This window comes from Dermacentor variabilis, chromosome 4, assembly GCF_050947875.1.
Source record: "Dermacentor variabilis isolate Ectoservices chromosome 4, ASM5094787v1, whole genome shotgun sequence".
Classification (NCBI taxonomy): Eukaryota; Metazoa; Arthropoda; class Arachnida; order Ixodida; family Ixodidae; genus Dermacentor; species Dermacentor variabilis.
Window position 1 is genome coordinate 38,666,736 of NC_134571.1, and position 21,646 is coordinate 38,688,381.

Genomic DNA, 21,646 nt, shown 5'->3' on the forward strand with positions numbered 1-21,646 from the left:
CTGGTGCTTCCCAACTCTGAGAAGTTGATTTTAAAGCAAAGCTGTTAGCCTCTAGTTGGTCGAGATTTTTTATGTCCATCAGCAAAAAACGGGAATTAAACCGAAAAAAAGTGCATATCTCCTTTGGAATCAGGCAGACAACACAAGGCTCGGCATTCATTTCAATAAAGAAAAGCACAAACAAGTGTCAAAACCGCATGATGGATGGTAAGGCGTCTGTGAACAATGCGAGGCACGTTCCTTCTCTGAACTGAACTTTGAACTTTATTTTGTATCTATACAACATACAGATAGCAGGGCTCTGCATGTGTTTCCAGTATAGGTTACAGTTGCATAAGCTGCTCTGATAGGAAAGGGGCAACAGCAGCATACGCATCGGTGAGTGACGTCGCCAAACTTTATATATAAAAGGGAGACCTTTCTAGTAACTCATTCGATTTCATTGCAAGACCGCTATAGGTAGACCACGCCCAGAGCAGCATGAATACGATGAGCATCAAAGAGTGCAAAATCGTAATGGTCAATAATGGTGTCGTGCTAAGACTAGGCAGAGCAATAAAACCTTTCATATCCCCATCGACAGCATTTGAGGGGTTTTCTAACAGCTTCGCTGGCCATCCACTTTCGCAAAGTCGGGACGGCAAGTTTTTTTTTTTTTTTTTTTTTTTCCTGCCTTTAATGTTTCTTCAAACGCGTTTACGAACTTTCAGGTTATGGGTGTGGAATGAGTTACGTCATGTGGAAGGGCAGTAGAATTGCATTGCATGAGGCTATCGTAAATGCAGCAGCATTTTCATTTGGAAAACCTTGTGTGCACAGGAGCATTACTCGGTGCCTTTAGCAGAGTTCGAGATAAGTCTTGCAAAGGCACACCACAATGAATGACATTACGTGAGGTTATGCTAAATGCAAGATGATGAGCTAAATGAGAACAAGGTAAAAGTAGCGGCCAACATTTCGATAAGTGGACTTGTCTTTTTCAACGCGACATATGCTTTCATCGGCACAATACATATAGGTACGCTTATTCTAAAGGGGTGAAGGGGTAAGGCAGGTGGGAGAGGCAATGACAGAAGGCATGTTAGCGGCGATGGTGTAGAATTGAAGAAAGGTGTGCTACTCAACGTCAGTGGAAGAATGTGAGGTCACGCAGTGTGTCAGCCGGTTGACATGTCACTGTAGGTTCCTTTATTCATGGAAGGGGCCTGGGCAACAGGGGGAGGGGGAGGGATTATCTGTTCTGACCTACAGTGGAGCAGATAATCCCCCCGCCCCATGTCGTCCAGGCCAGTTACATGAAAAAAGGAACCGAAGCTGGCCGACGTCCCCCACAGTGTGACCTCACATTCCTCTACCGAGGTTGAGTAGCACACCTTTCTTTTCAATTTTACACCCTCGCCACTAACACACCTTCAGTCGTTGGCTCGCCCAACTGCCTTACCCCCTCTCCCCTTTAGAAGAACCCTACCTACATATACTATGTCAAGGAAAGCATATGTTGCCTTGAAAAAGACAAGTCCACTTGTCGAAACGTTGGCTCCTGCTTTTACATTGTTTTTATTTTGCTCATAGTCTTGGATTTCCATCTCCCGCCTTCCTCACGTTATATCAGCTGCTAATTTAGCCAAGTACATTTTAGTGTTCATTTGCTGCAAGCTTAGTATTGCACTGCTGAGCTCAAGGTCACAGCGTTGATCCCAGCCACAGCAGCCGCATCTTGATGGGGACGCAAAGCAAAAACGCTCATGTACTGTGCATTCGGTGCACGGTACACACATGGTCAAAATTATGCTATCTAGAGCCTACCACTACGGCTTGCCTCATAATCAAATTGTGGTCTTGGCTTGCATAAGACCCCATAATCAAATTTTACTTCTTTTTTTTTTCTTTTTTCTTTTTTTTTTTTTTTTTTTTTGCTACAAGCTCTGTACCACACAGATGCGGCGGTGGTGCCATTGATTTCAGCAGTGACAGAAAGACGAGGCAATATTCATGTGCTGAGGTTACAAGTGTAATAGGCACAATTATGACAATTCCTACAAGCATTCGGTTTGTTCAGAGCCATGTTGTATGTTTTCTTAAAAATTTTAGTTCAAAAGTTTTCCACGAAGATTTGTAATGTAGTGAATAGCAAAGTCAGAAGTAAAAATTAGGTTATATGTGTCTCGCTGAGGTCCTGGCGATGGGAAAGCAGGATTTATTTTGACTCGAAGTCCAAATCTTCACAGTATTGTTCACCTCCTCAAAGACTTCCTTAACAAAATTGACCAAGGTTTCCTATTGCCATGGTCAGCACTGTAATTACATGCATCTGCCTTTTCTTGCTTGTAACCCAACCTACACTCCATGTCACGGTGTTTCCCAGCACTGATGCGACATCCAAAAAAAATAAAGCCATGACCCAAAAATTTCTCTGATTAGTACTTAAAGAAAGTATGAAATATATGTGAATTGTACAGTGAATGCGCAGTTGAACACAGCTGGTCTCCACAAGTGTGCTTATATTGCACATATTATGCAAATTGGATATGAAAAAAAGGAATCTGGAGGTTAATCCCCTTTTTGAAGCTGCCTTTACGTAGTGTGTGTAATGTGCATTCTGTAAAGCGTCCAATGCAGACCTGCTGGCATAACGAAACAGCATCCAATTTCACCTATGGTTGAAAGAGAAGTACGCATAAGGGAAAAAAATTGACAATCACAATAAAGAGTACACTGTTTGATGTTGTAATCTACAGTGGTCTGTAATTATTATACTTTTTAGCACAAAGACTCGAAAAAACAACGCTGAGAGGCAAAAGGAAAGAGTAATGCTGCACTTGCAACTGTTTATTCCAAAAACAGAGCATCGTATGTGTACACAAACATCCACATGTGCAAACACATAAAACACGCAAAGGATGCCAGTCAGCTGAAGGAAGGCATTGTTATCACTTTCTAAATGCTTAGCAATCTCGATTCCGAATGATATAGCGTAACAGTAGTTTGACTCACGCAGGCTAGACCTATGGTTTGGATATGGGAGGCCTCAAACAGTTCATGTGCAGTTTTCTTCTTGCTTCTACCTATCATCCTGACATTAGAGAAACAGTGGTTCACAGTCTGGTCGAGACCTGCAATGCGCAGACAAGTGCGCAGTCGTGTTCTTTTTTAGAATATTTGGGTACTCTCTCATTCAGTCATTGACGCAGCACCCAGTTTGCCCAATGTAGCGCTTGCCACAACGGAGTGGAATCAGATAAACCACTCCAGTGGAGCAATGCATGTAATGCTGAACGTGCTGTGCCCAGTTTGCTGGAGAACCAGGCCCAATATCAAATTTTTTTTATAAGCTGGAAGTTGTTACGTGCCATCTAGGGAGTGTTCTGCCGCAAATTTTTTTCAAGTCGGCTCATTAACAGCCGACATATAAATATTTCAGTGCCACAAACCCACGATTTCAGGACGTGAGCGCCACTGCATAGCCAGGCTCTCTCTCTACTCGTCCCGTCTAGCCTCGGCAAGCGAAATTCCTTCCCTGTGTTCTCCCATGCCAGACCTCGAGGATCGTGTGACACATACGTCACGGGCCCTGCCTTCACTCTTCTTTTCTCCTTGCCTTTTTCTGGCACTGCGTACTTCCGCTAGTGGCGCTGTGCGCAAGCTGTTATCATTTCACACAGCGCACGATTTCGCGCGCTGTGCACAAGGACACATGACTAGCAGTAAAATTCAGTGCTACACGAATACTGAGGCAGAACAAGCGGATCGCAGAGCATGACACGCACCGGAACACGGTAGAATTAAATGGCGCAGTTTGGGTACCTGCGCACGTGACCGCACGACCGTGGGAACGAGCAAATGAAGTGGAAGTACATCTCTTGCTTCGGTGTGAAGCAAAACAAAAAACGCACGAACATTCCGTTTATATGTTTTATTATTTCTCTAAACTTCAATTCGTCAATTCAAGCAACAGATTACACAGATAATAGATGTTGTCTTGAATAATTCTCCAAGCCACGTGTCACCACGAGTTATGCCACACTGCAGACAGCGGGGGGGGAGACTCCCCGGTTTCGGTAGCAGTAGGTGGCAGAGGTAATTGGCGCCATCTATGAGGAGGGCGAACCCGAAAATCCGTTTCCCTTGCATGACCGCGTAGATTGTCGCGCGCACGCGCGCCAATCCAGGTGGCTGAGCCCTTCCCCCCCAAATCCTCTCCCCTCGCCCTCCCTTGTTACTTCCACGCAACTCCCTCACCTTCGACTGTCTCCGCACGCGCGCGCCGTGCGGCCCCGCCGGCCCGGCGCCAGTTTAGCCCGCTGCATGACGTTTCATGTTTCGTTATCTGCAGCGTGCGCTGCTGTGCGTTGACCGGCGTGGGTAGTTTCGTCAGTTTCGTGGTCCTCGGTAGCTGTGTGCTTGTGCTCCGCGATGTTTTACCCGTTTCACGACTCTTACCACTCGTGCATCATGCAGTGGTGCACAAATACCTCAAGAACAAGCCCGGCAAGGTTGTTCCGGGTGCCTAATGACAACAGGTGAGCGCGCAGACCCAAGGACATCAGAAGGCGCATGTACAGGCGCCGGCAAAAGTGCTATACTCCACGCAGCGGGAGCCGGAGCAATGGCAAACTGCATCGTAACGCCATCTACAGGCAGCGTCTGGGATCATGCCTGTCGATAATAAAGGGCACCTATTGGCTGGCTGGAATCTGAACCTGGCAACGTTTAACGTTAGAACGTTATCTAGTGAGGCGAGTCTAGCAGTGGTTATTGGAGGAATTAGAGGGTAGTAAATGGGATATAATAGGGCTCAGTGAGGTTAGGAGGACAAAAGAAGCATATACAGTGCGGGCACGTACTGTGCTACCGGGGCTAAGCGGACAGACGAGAACTAGGAGTCGGATTCCTGATTAATAAGGAAATAGCTGGTAACGTACAGTAATTCGATCCATAGCATTAACGAGAGGGTGGCAGGTCTTGTTGTAAAACTTAATAAGAGGTACGAATTGAAGGTGGTACAAGTCTATCCCCTACATGCAGTCATGATGACCAGGAAGTCGAAAGCTTTAATGAAGACGTGGAATCGGCGATGGGTAAAGTCAAATCAAAATACACTATACTGATGGGCGACTTCAATGCCAGGGTAGGCAAGAATTAAGCAGGCTGGAGACAAGTCAGTGGGGGAATATGGCACAGGCTCTAGGAATAGCAGAGGAGAGTTATTAGTAGAGTTTGCAGAACAGAATAATATGCAGATAATGAATACCTTTTTCCGCAAGCGGGTTAGCCGAAAGTGGACGTACTCCTCTCCCGCGCGCAGGCGAGGAGGACATCGAGGCACCCTAGTGTGCCGCTGCTCCGGCTCCCGCTGCGTGGAGTAAACCGCTTTTGTCGGCACCTGTACACGAACACGGCCCTGTCCATCTGTGTGCTCCACGAGGCTCCGGACGTCGTTGCGCCTCGATTGTGCTACACTTGCGTCTTGCTGGTAGAGAAAGCTGACAATTAGATGTATCTCCTCATTGTCACCTGGGCTATGACTTGTGTTTTTCTGTGCCAAGTCTCATTCTGCAACTTCAATAACTTGCCCAGCTTTCCATACCGCCCTCAGTGCTTTTTCTGTGCGTCACGTACTACAAACGTACTAACAGCTGAAAAATTACTGCTCGTGTTTGTGCACTATCTCATTAATCGCCGATGGCAAAACCGCGCGAACCTTCATGTGTAGGCATGATACGCTTTTTTTTTCTTCTGGAAAGCATGAGCATTGCAAGTGTCCTGCATGCAGATTTCTTGCAGTTCGTGTTTATTATACAAAGGAGTGCCCAGTAGGTACGACTTAGTGCCTTAAGTGACGTAATTTTATGGCTGAGCAATGCATTCGGGTCGAAAGAAAAGTCGTGTTGGCATATTTACCTGGCCTTTGATTGAGGAATAGGCCTTTCTGCGAATGTTTTATATGTGCTGCTGCAAAAGCCGACTACCTTCTGTTCCCCTTGCCACCGTTACTCAAGTTGGGGCCAAGTGCAAAATAATGTGATAATGTGTATTTCAGTTTTTAGTACAACGTTATTTTTGTTCTGCCATGTCTTTTTCAATTTGTTCAGTAGTAATGAACATGTCACGCATTTCATATACTTTCGTGCAGGTTTATAAGCTCTCTTTTTGGTATATTAATTGGCTGTCAATCAAACAATGTTAGCATTTTATTCTATTTTTAGGTATTTTGCGTGTCATTGTTTTTGCCATTACCAGCGAGTTTTTCCTTTCTATAGTTGTCATAACTATTTCATACATGTCGTCCAGTTTTGTGCAATATCTTAGTGCATATATCAGAAGCTCGTCTACATTTCGGTCTTGAGGGCGTTATATGAAAAAAAATTGTATGTGCGTACATGAAACGGCCTTCGCGTTTTCTGGCGCTTCTTTTGTTATTTCATTGTCTGAACTTTTGTGTTTAGTACTCTTGTATATGTCATGCACCTTTCACTTCTGCTCATTTTTTGAGCGTGTATCACCGCCACGTACGTTATAAGAAAAATCTGTTTTCGGAAACGAAGTCAATAAAGCGAGACCAAAGATCTGTTGTGTTGGAAGTGGAATTTTATGTCCCGGCACATGCTGGTATAATTTATAAGTATGGCCAAGACTGCGTGTGTGTCACTGCAATGCATTAGGCACCCTTCGGTACGTCATAGGAGAGTGCAATTTTTCCATAGACCACCCCCCACCTATACCCATAACTATTCCCCCTGCTATCCCCACCCTTTACGAGCGATGGGAGATCATGCTGTCCAGCCCCGCCCTGGAAGACCAGCTCCGACTGATCCACAGGGGCCAGGCCGCCCTGCAAGTATATGGAGCCCGCGAAGAGGGAGCCACCCCATCAGACGCTTAACGCGTTTCATTTCATAATGGACCACTAAAGTTGTTTCTCTCTCTCTCTCTGCCAACGCATAGCCCACGGCGCAACACGCGCCGGCTCGCAAGCAATGCCAATGCGCGGCGTAGCGCGCGCATTGCTTGCGAGCCGGTGCGCCGTAGCACGCGCGCGCGATTAAAAAAAAAAGAGAAAAGAAAAAAAGAAAAGAAAAAAAAAACGCGCCGCGTACAGGCAAAAAAAAAAAAAAAATAGGTAAACGGCACGCACGGCATAGGGGAAAGGGAGCGAAGCGGGTTGGCATGATAAAAACAAAAAGAAAAACGTTTGCGAGAGGAGGCGCCGCGCGGCTGCTGTTCCTGTTGCCATGACAACGTAAACAAACGTGTCGCCCTGCGGTTAGGGCCGTAACTGAAGGGGACCTTAGCGCTAGCGTCGAAAGAGCGTCTGCTCGGAAACAGCCAATGGCAGCCATGTGGAGATTCACCCCCTGCTGCAGACACCAGTACGTAGGCGCACCTACAAGAGTATGTCATCCTCTGGCTTGGAGCACGGTGGCCGCGACGAGAAGGGACGGTGGTGTTCGGTTTGAAATTTCAGATCTTTCCGCGGCACATAGCGACGCAGTACCTTGAAGATACGATCTGACCACAAACTGGTTATCACATGCTTTAGACTTGATGCAAGGATCTCGGAGGTCCGCTTGCGAAAACTGATCCCAAATTTTAAAGATGCTAATGATGTATGCATATTAGATCACCTTGCCTTATCATTTGATGACTTCATTACTATGCACCATCCTGGTGAGAGCGTTGACAAACTCTGGGATCATTTTTCCAATGTGGCTCAACGTTGCATAAAGTGCTATGTTCCTCACCGTCTTAAGAACACTAGAAAATGAAATCCATGGATAACCAAAGGCATTATTCATGCAAAAAGAAGATTGAAGCGAAGGCATTAGGTGCTTGGACAGTCTGGTAGCCCACATTCCATTAATGTTATCAAGAATATGAGCCAGGAATTCAAGCAGCTTATTAAAGATTCAAAAACTAACTTCTTCAACACTACCTTGGTATCATTCCTCAAGAATGCTCCTAGTAAATTCTGGAGATATGTCAACCCCTCGCCTTGCACTAACTTTAAGAATAATACTTTAGACAAAGTGCACTCTCCTAACAGTTTTTTTTCCCCTACCATTTAGAGGAAAAAGGAGCAGCTAAAAGGCAAGAAAAGAACAGATATTTGTCCAGCGAAGCACAATAAGAACAACAGTTTTACTGACTGTCGTATGGGTGTGGTTTATAAAATTCCCCTTGGCTGTGGCCAGTTCTACGTAGGGCAAACGGGACAGTGTATCAGTCAGAGGCTAATGGAACAAAAGGTCGTTAACCGGTGGATTGCCATCTAATCTTTCCCTACATTGTCAAGATTGTAACTGCACGCCACAGTTAGATGAATGCGCGATATTGTACAGACATAAGAATGAAGATACGTGTCTTATGGTAGAGGCGTGGTATATCTATAATGGTGGAAGTGCATGCGTGAGTCAGCCTTCGATTACCTTACATAAGGAAGAGATTAAGTGCCTTAACAGTTATCTCTCACGTAGACCGGCACATGTACCCGACTGACACGTGGTGATACCATTCCCGAGCTTGCGCAGATGAGTTTTGTGTCTTCTTTCTTTTTTTGCCTCAGTGCTCCCTTGAGTTGATAGTCGGCGTTTGTGTTGTCCACTTCTCTACTCCTGTGTCCTGTCTGCACGCCTCACCTCTTTTTTGCATTATGGTGTGACACACGGCAAATGGTATTAAACCCAAAAAGAACTGTTGTCATGACGGTTACAAGAAAAAAGAAACCTCTGTTTTATGCGTACTCCATTGAGAACACTATTTTAACAAGGGTTTCCGCTCATAAATATCTTGGTGTTACTATTTCGTCCGGCTTAAGATGGAATGTTCATACCGATGACGTGTGTACCAAGTCACGCAATGCACTATGGTCCTTAAGAAGACGCATTCACAGCGCAACTCCTGAAATAAAAATTCTGGCATACAAAAACGTTAATTAGACAAATCTTGGAGTACGCCAAAATAATATGGGACCCTTACACTTACCGTGTAAGGGTCCTAGAATAAATCTAAATTTGATAAAATTCAACGCCTCGCTTTAAGTTTTTTTTTTTTATAAGTATCGGCAGCACGTAGATTGGCAATTAACAAAATTGCCAATCTACCCTCTCTATAATCTAGAACTATCCTCAAAAGACTAAAATGTCTCTTTCTTGTTATTCATGATCTCGTTAGCATAAATAAAAATGATTACTTTATCATCCAACAAGACAGCTATTTTAGGCACAGACACAGTATCTACATTCCCCCTCCCCCTGTCTTTATTGATTCTTTTAATTTTAGTTTTTTCCCTAGGGCTACCAGACACTATAGTGAAACTATCATCAATAGGTGAATTTCAGGAAAAAGTTAAGACTACATATTTTACATAATTTGTCCCCTGTGACCTTAATTTGTTCATGAGTATGCCTCTATAGTGCGTCTTCCAGAAAGTGTTCGTTCGTTAGAATATTTTCTCAACTATGAAGACAGTATTAGAAGTGCAATGTTCTGATCCATACCGCATGTTACTTTTGCTAGGGTCTGCACACTCTTTGTATGTCTTTCTATGCATCACCTTTGTATGCCACTTTGAGTGCCTTTGTGTACAACACTTTCTTGATCTTGTATACCTAGTAACTGCTGTTTTCTCTAAGTTTTCATCTGAACGAATATTCTTGTACCTAGAAAATCAACATTGATGTACGATGTTCCACTACCTGCCAGGAAATGTAACGCTTTGTATGTTCTTTCTGTACTTGTTCCACTCCTGTAATGACGTATTGTGGGTTGACAGTATTAATAAATAAATAATCGTGCATTCTATGCTTTGCACTTGTCAACTCAAAATGGCCAGGCCTGGTGAGGCGCCCTTTAAGGAACTTCCTCCCGACTCTGGATAAAGCCACAATAAAATGTTGGAGTGAGTAAGCCTGACTTATTATACCTCTGTAAGAACAATAAATTTTATTTAGCACCTTTTTAGTGACTTATTCAGTGGCTCTAGAGCAAGCTTTTGGTTAAATGCTGGGCTTCTGCTTTTTGCAAAAAAAATTATTAGGTATATTTTTTTGTGGGAAGTTAATTTATTATGCCTCAAGTCATGTCACAAAAAAAAAAACAGATTTCTGGCTACTTTAGGGCTACTTAAAATTTTCGTTTTGGCTACTGTTGGGCTGCCACAAAGGCCGGTTCAACAATTTGTGGTTGAAGCAATCTGGTAACCCTGCTCCTGGTGCAACTTTTTTTTATAGTGCTGCTACACTGACCATGAAGAGGTGCTATTCAGGACACACATGGCAGAACTCTAGGAAGCATAAGCAAGGAGCCCACCACTATTGCACGCAATCAAGACTATGCCTGTTGGATCGCACTCTGCTTATGTCACACAAGCAGCATAGCCTGTAGAAGGGAATAGATGGCACTAACATTCAGCATTCCCACACGATGCTGGCAGAATTGAAGTCTGCATGCTCCACTGAACATGCATCAAAGTACAGTCAAGCCCAGATATAACAGCCCCACTTAAGAAGAACTTTCTCTTAAAACAAACGAGAGCCATGCAACCGTCAAAATATAATTTATTTTAATGGCATAAGATCACACTTATAATGAACGTTTTAGAGCCCTGCCAATCAGTTACAGCGAACTGACGGCATAAACCCGCTGCCGCGATGCGAAATAATGACAACCTCCGACTCCTGTGCTTCCCAAGCCTCCTCGGAGGTGAATTATCTGTTTCGTGCCCCTCTACCCTTTGCAGGTCGTCACGCACTACCCACAAGCGTTGGCAAGTGGCTTCCAAGATCGCCCTCTCACCCGTCCTCTCAACTCTGCTCCCCTCTCCTAATTCTTTCTTGCACTCCCTCGCTGTCACGGCACATGCGCTATGGCGGTGGCTAAAGCTCACAGTTTTGTTTTCTGGCTGTTACCATGAAGCAGGCCTCTCCACACTAGTTTCCATGCTTCCTCGCATCGTTCTATTCAGGCCCGAGTTGTAATTCAGGATGGCGGATAGGAATGCTGTGCCTGCAGTGGTCACGAAATGAACAGCACTGAACATGGCAACGAAGCAAGCAATTTTGAAGGAAGTGTCTCAAGGTGCTAAAAACTGCGAGTTGGTGAAGAAGTACAACATGTCTAAATCAATCATCTCGACGATTGTGCGCATTACAGTACTTCTGTGCAATAATATGGATGGCAGCGACCAGCACGTGCCCTTTGTAACAGGAAAATCAAAGATGGTGCGTTGCTTTCGGAGCTGTGTACCTGTGGCTACAGGCACAGTACTAAGACGTGGATGACACGCAATTTATTTGCGCAGTGGCTGAGCGAGTTTAACCGCGACATGCAGAGGCAAGGAAGGCGCATGCTGCTTGTGCTCGGCAACTGCTCAGCACACAACGTGCAAACTTCTCTGACAGAATTTACTCCACTTCTCCTGCCGCCCAATACCACTTCACTTTATGCTCGATTTGGGCATAATACGCGCATTTAAGGCATCGTATAGGCGCCGCATTGTGGAGCACTTGTTCATCGCTGTTGACCACCCGGTTGTCAACTTGCTGCTTCGAGTTTCACTGTATTTAGCCATTGAGATGGTGGAGGCAGCTTGGTCAGAGGTGACGGCCGCTTGCGTGCGGAACTGTTTCTGCAAGGCCAGCTTCATCAACGCAGTGCCTGATGCTTCTGAACATGATCGGTCCAGCGGTGATTTGTGGCAGCACATCGTCGACTCCGATATGGGAGGCTACTGGTTGGGATGACTTTATTTCTGCTGATGAAGATGCTGATATTGCAGGACAGTGCACGAATGAGGGCATTGCTTGCGAAGTGCGGGTGGACAGCGATGCGGAGGAATCGGATGACGATGAAACTTTGGAGCCAGCACCCATAAGCATGCCTGTAGCAATGGGCTACACAGAGAGCCTCTAGCAACTTGTCTCTACCAAGGGCCTCGGCAAAAAGCACGCTTTTGCTTTTAATAAACTAGAGACCGCCCTCATCGGATCTGCACTACAGAAACAGATGAGCGTCACAAACTTCTTTGCAAATAAATCAATTTTGTGTTTTGACTAGCCACATTTGTTTTTTTCTTCTTTTTAAGCTGTCGTCCACTTACTACGAACTTCGGGGTATGGCAAACAGGTGCCACGTAATGCTCAGGTTCGTTATAAGCGGGCTCGACTGTAATTGCTTGTGTACCACTGATGCTGTGTCGGCCTGGTTAGCTATTAGGCTGAAATAAAAGCTTTAAAAGAGCATTTCCTTCTCATCTCAGTGTCAGGTAAACTCATTTGCTGTGGTGCAAGGCAATGTGTGCATGTAATGTCACGTGAAGGTTTAGAGATGCATTTTATTTGCAAAATGTAAATAGCTTACAGTAAAAACATAGTAAAATATGCATACAACATCCTTCACAACAAAAATAAATAACAGGAAGAAATAGTACTTAGTTCCCATTGAACGCACCACTATACAGCAATTACACTCATGGACGACTTTCTGTGGCAGTGAAGAGAAAGCTACAGGGGCAGGTCTTCCGTGCATGTCCTACTGCACCAACAATTCTGGCAGCGTTTGACAGTGCTTTTGGTTTCTTGGAACTGACATTGAATCACTGTAGCTCTCACATGCAACAGTTTTGCATTTGCTCAATGCATTTGTTAGAGAAAAGCAGAAAAATATGTCAAATTTAACACTGTCTTATTTTGCTGTTGTATATGGGCAATTGAAATCTGGAATTCGTTACCAAAGGAAATTGTAGACTCAGATTCTGTGGATGGCTTTGTCGCAAAATTGGAGTCATATTTTGGCTGTTCATGAAAGTAGTTGAGCGCATAGTTTAAAGGTAATGCGTTGGTTGATTGACTGGACACTAGTGCACGTGTGATTGCATTTCAAATGTAAATATTGCAATGTGCTGAGTAGTGGTGTTATATAGATCCACAATAACTACAAGAATATTATACGACAAATATTGCAATTGTTTTGAGTACCTTTTCCCTGATTCATGTGAAACAAAAAAAAGGGTGTCTTGCGTTGTATACCAGTGCTGTTGTATGGCATTCTTTTTTTTGCTTTATATATTTTTTTGTTTTTCTTTTTTCCTGTTTTTCCCATGCTCGTGTGTGTATATTGTACAATCCACTTCCTGTTTGGGCCTGTGCAAAGGCCTACAGTATTGTTAAATAAAAAAAAATAAAAATAAGCTGTGTTATGTTTTCTAGTCCCCAACTTAAACTAACATGAATTAGAATGTGGAATTTTTTTTTTTTCAGGCTTGCTATTGCTTGTGCCTGTTTCACCTCCACAGCATTTCTCTTTGCTGCCACAGAAAGTTGTCCGCGAGTTTAGCATACTGTAATATGTCCAGGCAATTCACCTTAGTGGCTGCGCAACTGTTTTGATAACTGAAAACAAACACATCCAAGAAAGCTAAAGTTAACATTTATATGCATTGAAATAGAAATTATTGAAAGGGCAATTAAAATTTTGTTACGAGTGTTATTACACATGAAGCACAGCATCAAACAGAATAGGTAATATATTTTTGTTCTTTGGTGAAGTTCAACATGAGAAACGGTCTGATGCAATAAGAGAGACAAGAAAATAGACTGCACTGTAAGCATGCCAGTGCATGAAAGTAATTGTTCACAATTTAGGAATTACGGTAGCTACAGCGCAACAGATGTGGACAAAAGGGATGCAAGGGAACACACTACAGCGCCGACTCAGACGCGAACCACGGACCACAGACTACGAACCAACTCTTCCAATTTCCCATATTATTGGACTTGGGAGTCAGTTGAAAGTGAAATGCTGCTTTATGTTCCCTGGCCAGTACTACAAAGTACAGGGTGTTCCAGCTGAAGCATATGAAAATTCTAATAAAGAGGGCATGTGAATGCTTTTGATGGCATGAAATGTTAGTCGCCCACCTCTGTAGGATGTCAAATATGCCAAACATCCAAATGAATACGAGCAGGAAGCAGCGCTAAACAACAGGACAAGGAGAAGGACACAGACAATAGTGCTGACACTTGGTTGTTAGCCAGCGCTGTTGTCCATGCCCCTCTTCTTGTCCTGTTGTTTAGCACTGTTTACTGCTCATAATCATGAACCAACCAGCCCAAATGCGTACTATTATCCAAACAAAGCTTCACAAATCCAAATATAAGTTGAGATCACACTTAGCAAAAGCCACAACATTGAAGTTATGAGTGAGCTAAGTGTGCCTAATAAAATGTGAATCTGCACACTAAAGTTAATCAGTCGCCTGATCACTGCATCAAGGCATCATTATGACAATGATGATGATGATGACACAACATACCACAATTTCACAAGCTTAATCACAATTACATTTCAAAAACTCAAATGAAACACCCTGTAGCCTTATTTTCATGGTCACCATCAGAAAGATGTAAACACCTCAAGTTCACTGAACATAAGAGCGCATCTCACCAGTGCTGGTACATATAAAATGAATTGCAAAGAGGCCTATAGGGCTGCCCAAACCATAGAGTTTCCTACAATAATTACTAGAGGGAACTCTGGCACTGCAATCGTTCCACGACCATGGGATTGATGGGTAGTGCATGGATTGTTAATTGCACAATATCTGCCTTCATTATCGTAAATTTCAAAGCAATCTATACTTTTCTAAGCACAGAAGACTCTGAACACACACAATTAGGTACTAATTGTAACGGTTTGGCTTGTCAAGGTGACAAGCACTACAAGCACTACGAATAGTCAATACATCTGCACCACTGCAGCACCACATCATCTGCTGGTTCCCGGCACACCTCGGAGAGATCGAGAACGCCCCTCCCAATCTCAATCAGATGGCTCACAGGAGCGCGCGAAGACCTAACCTTCCACGACACCACCTATTCTGGTCGTGACCATCCCAGTGAGAATTGGGACCCTCCCTCCATATACAATGAGATAACAAAGCACTTTTATCTAGACCGCAGAATATACAGCACACCTGACAATAAGCTCACCAGGCCTCAAGCCCTCACCTTCAGAATGCTTCAAACCAACACGTACCCCATGCAGAACAGACAACATCACTACATGCCTGAGCTATACACAACATCATATTGCGAAGATTGCCTTAGCACACTTGACGTACATCACTTGCTCTGGCCGTGTGATCAGACCCACGCAAACAAGAATCAAGACTCCACCAGGCTACAAGAAGCATTACGCAGCACGGACCTGGCGGAGCAGCTCTAGGCTGTCCAGCGTGCCCACGATGTGGCCAAGGAGTTAAAACTCCTGGTCTCAACGTGGGAGTAGCCCACTCTATGGGGCCTCGTGCCCCTTAGCTCACAGGACCTTTCATTAAAGTTATTCCATCCATCCATCCATCCATCCAAGTGTCTCAAGGCACTGGCTTGCCTGTGAGAAATTCATATGCCACTTTTCAATGAACGCGTCCGTGGCATAATGGTTTCAATATCGGGCTTCTGTGCTAGAGGTCCTGCATTTGAATCCTGCTGTAGGACAATTTTAATAATGTTTAATAAATTATTTAGTATGCAGTACTTCGTTGAAAATGATGAGTTTACAGAAAGTTACAAAGTCGTTTGAAGCCTGAAGGACAAAGTTTAAGCAAATCCATGAACTACCCATCATTCTCATGCTGGCTGAACCACCCCGCTTGCAGCTACCATAGACACTACCGCCAAAGTTCTCTCTAGTAATTTTTGTATGAAACTCTATGGCCCAAACCAATCACATCATGCACATAAAAAAGTTAATAACTATATAGACACACAATACATAAACATGTAGCACAGAAAATATGTACACACCTTAATAAATAAATAAATAAGTAAATATCACTAAATATGAAAGCTGCTCATTCTACATCATAATAGAAAAAGAAAGGGAGTTTTTTTTTTCCTTTTCACAATAATTGTTTCTTTTTTCTCCATACGGTAACCAAATACATAAATTTATTAATTGCACTTTGCCCTGTAGTGTTGAATGATTTATTTCACATAGTTCATGTTGCAACTGTTGAAGCTAAGTAAACTTGAATCCCAGGGCTTGTATTCTCAGCTTGCCCACATACAGAACAAAAGGTTCTGTAAAGATTACATAGACATCACACACTGAAAAATGTCAGGTAAACTTAGCTACCTAGCACGTACTACCATGCCAGAACACAATACCAACATGAGAAGGCAAACTGGCTATGGCAAATCAGTTATATGCAAATCTGAAAGGTGGGAAAGTTTTCTAAAAAGTAAAAATTGCCATCAAACTGCACTGTGGTACAAAGCTACAAGGAAACCCGTTTGAGCTTCTCAGAAAAAGAGCTTTGCAATTGAAGAAAAGTACATTCCGGTCCGAGGACTATTTTTTTAAGCGAATCTTTCTTTGCCTCTTCTCTGGAGTTAGGCATTCATTGTCGTTTTCTCGGTGGATATATCTGTAGATATATATATATAAACTAGGGTCACTGGGTATGAGCCCAAACAGAAAGCTTGCTGTTGGCTACTGTCCGGCCTAGCAGAAAACTTCGGTCCCTGGGTGTGTGCCCATCTATGGCTAATCCCTGAATAGATGTGCCGTTGCAGCATGAAGCCTTAAATGTATTTCGATATGTTTCATACTTCTCTATGCGTACACCTCTCTACATCCTTTCTTCAGCAGCCATCATTGCCTTCAGCGTTGTGAAGCAGACAGAAAAGGCAAACTGACTATGGCAAATCAGTTATATGCTACAGCTAAAAGTGAGAAAGCTGTGCTTGTATCATCCTCTACTGCTCCTACCTTGTTAACTCAAACAAGCTTCATGTCCTTTAGCTCCAGCATTCTGTTGGGTGTTCTTCTGTAACTGCGAAGCTTTCTTTCCGAGAAACTCTTATGGCTTCCCTTTGAGGCTTTGTACTACTTCCAGGTGAACAACAATTTATTTCCTTTTGAGAGGACAAACCAGAAGGCATGCTTCTCTTTGCACATTTAGCAGTATGTGTGATAGTAGTGCAATTGTTTTCACAGACTCGCACTTTTGGTGCAGTGTCAAACCACAATCACACATTGTAAATTTGTAATCTTGTAACCCACAACCTTCGCGAAATGCGAAGGTTGTGGGTTCGGTTCCCACCTGTGGCAAGTTGTTTTTTCATCCACTTTAATTTCCATTAATTTATTGTTTCCTTCTTACATTTATTAAGCACAAGTAATTTCCCCTATGTTGTCCTTGGTGTCAGTGTTTGATGGCTTCTTATGATATTGCAAATTTCAAGTAGTACAATTAAGCACTGAGAGATGTTCCACTTTGCTTCTTCCCATTCAGGTTTTATTCTGGCATGATGGTATTACAAGCACAGCGCATGCTTCCTCATTCATGCTTTCCTGGCACAATAACTTCAAACAGGCCTTTATTCAGAAAACATTGGAAAATGCAAGGTAATGCAATACTACTCCTGAACAATGCCACAGCATAATATTGGTAGAGCAGTGCAAGCTTAGCAATGACAATGGCACTAGGGAGCTTAGGCTGGTGTACACTCTGCCCCCAATATAAAAGAAAGTAGTTAATCTGTGTCCAAACACTGATTCCTGTAAATGTGATAGTAGTCTAACCCTCCTTTACTGCTACAATGCTGTATAGTTCTTGTGTTGAAGAATTCCCCTTATGGAACTTTTTTTTTAATTTCAGCACAGCAACAAAAAAAAGAATAACTGGCTTTACATTGAAATCTGGCATTCCTTTTCATATAGATGCATTCTGTGCATTTATTGTCGCTTATAGAATACCGGAGACGTAGACGAGCATGGCAACACTAGCGATGACATCTCATTACACGGTTTAACTAAACTCTGGCGATTTAAGTGCCAAAACCATGATTTGATTATGAGGCACACCATAGTGTGGGACTCCGGATTAATTCTGACCACCAGGAGATCCTTAATATGCCTCCAATGCACAGGACGTGGGCATTTTTGCATTCCACCCCCAGCGAAATACGGCCGCCATTGCCAGGACACTGTGTTCGACTAAGTTAGTTGCTGGTGCAAGGGTGCTGCATTGAAATAAAAGTAAATTGTGGAGGCTTAACGTCTAAAGATACACAAACGGGCCATGAGTGGCACCATACTAAAGGGCTCTGGATTAATTCTGACCACCTGTGGCTCTTTAACATGCACTTGCACATGACTTGTGCAACACAAGAACATTTCAAACTCTCATGGTTGAAGAGTGTCAAGAGATGTAGGCGCCAGTACTGATGTTCCTTTCTATACCTCTGGTGTTCCACAAGGAGTACACAACAGGTATATGCATGGCTATAATCCCCATTCATGCCTAAAATCAGGCTTGATTATCAGTTAAGTTAAAATTATAAAGTGCGATAACACACACAAGCAAAGTAATGATAGGCAGCGCCCTTTCTTTTTTCTGTGTTGTTCTTTGTTGCACTGCAGCCTCAAGTTGTAAGATCTAGTAAAGCACGAAGATTTTTTTCACTTGCATGGCAACTGGTGGAATATCCACTGGATATTCTATGAGCACAAAGTAAGCAACTCAGTAAGCACAATGTGATGCAGCGCTTGCCTGAGCATGAGACAGGCATGCATATGAAACGATGTGGCCATTGAAACTAAGCTTGGGACAGGCTTCCCGAGGCAACTCCACAGTGATCCCTGCATGCATAAAGAAAAAGAAGTCTCAAAACTCTGAATCCTGGCATCCTGAATTTATGAAACATTATTTTTCTCTTCTGAAAAGCTGAGACAAACATTCATTATCAAATTAGAGCATAACTCTTATCAACTGACACAAAAGACTTCACGAGACAGACTATGGCAACAAAGGCTACTGCTTCTGGTTAACCCATTCGCTTCCACAGGCCATGACGGCAAAGGCCAAAGTCTGAGTAACTGGCAATTCAGTGGCCACTCAAAGAACAGCAGCTTCTGGCATTTTTTCATAGATAGCAGCACATTGCAAGCTATGTTGTAGGCGTTTTGGGTTTCGCACACTAATAGACATATTTGTCTACACCTTCAGCAGGAGTTGTTTGTGAAACAATGGAAAGCTTCCTTCTCGCCAGACTCCGTTCCGTTGTTGTAGCCATTGCAACCAGAGTACCAGGCTTAAAAATGAAAAGCATACAGGCTTCCGAATTGGCTTATTTGTTTCAGCACATACCACCAAAAACTGCAAAGCAGAACCATTCAATGCTGTGCTTAGTTTTCGAGGGCCAAGTTCAAAAGTCCAAGAGGCGTTGTGAGTACAAAAACCACAAAAGTGCACTACGCATTCCTGCATGTATTAAACTTTTTTTTATGCTGATGTCCTAGTTTTTTTACTGCATCTAATGCAAAATCTTTTTGTGAACAAAATAAATCAGACATTTTGTAAATGCAACACCTGTAGAAGATTTTACAGCACTTTTCTTACAATGCTGAACACGCTAAATTAAACAGGAAAATGTGCAGTGGAACAAACACCAGGCACGGCAGAGCGCCGTATGGGCGAAAGTGAATGGGTTAAAGCAGACATTATGCTAAAATAAAGTGAAGCTGTAACACTCAGAAGCAACTCGTACACAGGCTGTGCACAATGCATGACAGCTGCAGACACTTGACAAAACAGGACAGTTGAACTTGCCTGCGAGAAGACTTCGGACGAGAAGTTTTTGGACGAGCCGACTTTCTTCCTGATCGATGCCGGCCAGGCATCTGCAGCCCATCCGGAGAGTAGCTCAAGTACACATGAGAGATATCCAGATCAGATTTCTGTAACCATATGCAAACAGAAAGACAGTTAAAACTCCACAAAGTGAATGGTAAAGTGCTGTTTTTAGTTCTGCAGTGTTGACGTATTGGCAACTACTAATCCCATCTACTGGAGTAGTAGTAGTAGTAGTAGTAGTAGTAAACACAAAATATTGATATGCATATACGAATACAGCTACAGATGCACACAATTCATGAGGGATACTGACCTTAAATTGTTATTTCGAAACCCCATTTACGAGAAAGAAAAACAATCGTGGTGCAAAGAGAAAAAAAGTCAGACAGATCCTACACACTACAAGAACCAGTGTAAGGGAGCTCGACCATCCACATTGCTACCACGACGAACCAAGCACGTCTGCATCATGCCACCACTGGTGCATGTGCTATTTCTACTCAGGCTGTTGTAGCCTGAGTAGAAATACCGCATCTGAAGGGTCCTAATGCCTTTTTAGAAATTCAAATCTCCCGCCACCCAACTGGGGGAATGGTGACGTCGCATACGCCATCACCACCCTTTGCTGCCGTCGGCGAGTAAAACCTCGCTTGCCAGATGGCGCCACCGAGCCAAGACAGAGTGGCGGATTCGCCACTGCAGCTGTTTTTTGGTCAAGTGGCGTAGACCATTCGGGCATCCCGCGACATCACGTGGAAGTTGAAGTCGTGAAACTCGCATACACTGCAAGTAGCAGAGATTTCTGTGCTACTTGCAGTGTGTGCGAGTTTCACGAGCCAGCAAAACCAGCGTGGCACTACCTGCGTCATTGTCATGGGCAATTTCAATGAGTTCTTTCTTCTAAAATATGATATAGAACTGGACAAGTAGCATTTTATTTCGTCTTATAATACAATATGAGGATGTTTTTGCAACGAATGGCTGAGTACTACATGTAGTGACAGAATTTAACTAAGGAGTGCTTTCACCATTGGGCAAGTGCTTGAATGTCCCGGGGAAGCCTCTAACCATGTCCTGTATTTACTTCAATTTCTCTATTATTAAGGCTCTGTTCACGATAATATTGACACCTTAGATAATCTTGAGCACTAATTTTTCATTTTAGCTTGACCTAATATTTGCCTTTAGTGTCCCTTTAACACAGAAAAGTAACCTCTGCAGTAACCCAGTCTGTCCGCCAATTACAGCACCACAATTTGCCCGATTCCAGAAAGAAAACTTTTGCTTCAGAGAAAGGGAGAAAGCTCTTCATTGAATTAAAGTAGTGTTGACTTCAATAAATGGGCATTGACAACTAGTGTTTACAACACCCCCTGAAATACAGAGAATTCTTTATTTCAGAATGACACCAACACCCAACGCTGTATAGGGAAGGATATGAGGAACAGAATCAGGGCCAGAGAGGAAAATGAAAAAGCAAGAAAATATATTATCATGATATGTACAGTTGAGACAAAGGTGATAATGTTGAAGTAGACAGGCCAGAGCTTGTAAATTAAGCCAATGTTTAGAAGGAATATGAAAAGAAAATTTAAAGATTTATATTGCTTTGAATGAGAAGGCACAGGACCTAGTATTCATCCTAGATCCAGTGGTTCTTGAAAAGCAGAGCCCATTTTACTAAAATAACAAGTCCTCTCGTGTCTGTAGCCTGGACATTGTGATAAAATGCGTTCTGCAATATCTGATGCACCACAGTTGTAACAGTAAAGGCTTCCGGTCAGTCCAAGAATGTGGCATTCAGACAAAATCAATACATCGCCTCAAGGTGAGCAGAAAGTTGATGTGAAAGTCTTGATTTTAAGATAGGGTCAATTGAGCGGAGAAAGTGATGCTGAAAGTTATGAAATTGTGGTTAACTATGGCAACCAGCGTGTTACAAAAGGTTTAAGCATATCACTGCAATACCATCAGGTGAGTAGGTGTCTACAGCATGACATGTGAGAG

At 43.3% G+C, this 21,646-nt stretch overlaps 1 protein-coding gene and 1 long non-coding RNA gene across 6 annotated transcripts in view; one reads left to right on the forward strand and one right to left on the reverse strand.

Annotated features, from left to right (window-relative positions):
* Positions 1-251: 251 nt before the first annotated feature.
* On the forward strand, positions 252-11,656 carry LOC142578961 (uncharacterized). Of its 3 annotated transcripts, none has more exons than XR_012827338.1 (3): positions 252-378; positions 9,833-9,898; positions 10,230-11,656. It is a non-coding gene; the product is annotated as an uncharacterized LOC142578961 (long non-coding RNA). The 3 variants fall into 3 exon arrangements; XR_012827339.1 differs by having other exon boundaries at positions 10,739-11,656; XR_012827340.1 differs by lacking the exon at positions 252-378 and adding an exon at positions 7,127-7,451 and having other exon boundaries at positions 10,739-11,656.
* Positions 11,657-13,926: 2,270 nt separating this feature from the next.
* Klp64D (kinesin-like protein 64D) overlaps positions 13,927-21,646 on the reverse strand; it is a 41,495-nt gene continuing 33,775 nt past the window's right edge. For all 3 annotated transcript variants that reach the window (XM_075688703.1, XM_075688705.1, XM_075688704.1), the window contains 2 exons: positions 19,616-19,743; positions 13,927-18,645 (listed from right to left, as the gene is read on the reverse strand). In XM_075688703.1, the coding sequence (XP_075544818.1) occupies positions 18,603-18,645; positions 19,616-19,743 (171 nt within the window). In that variant the 3' untranslated portion in view covers positions 13,927-18,602. The remainder of the gene's footprint in view (positions 18,646-19,615; positions 19,744-21,646) is intronic.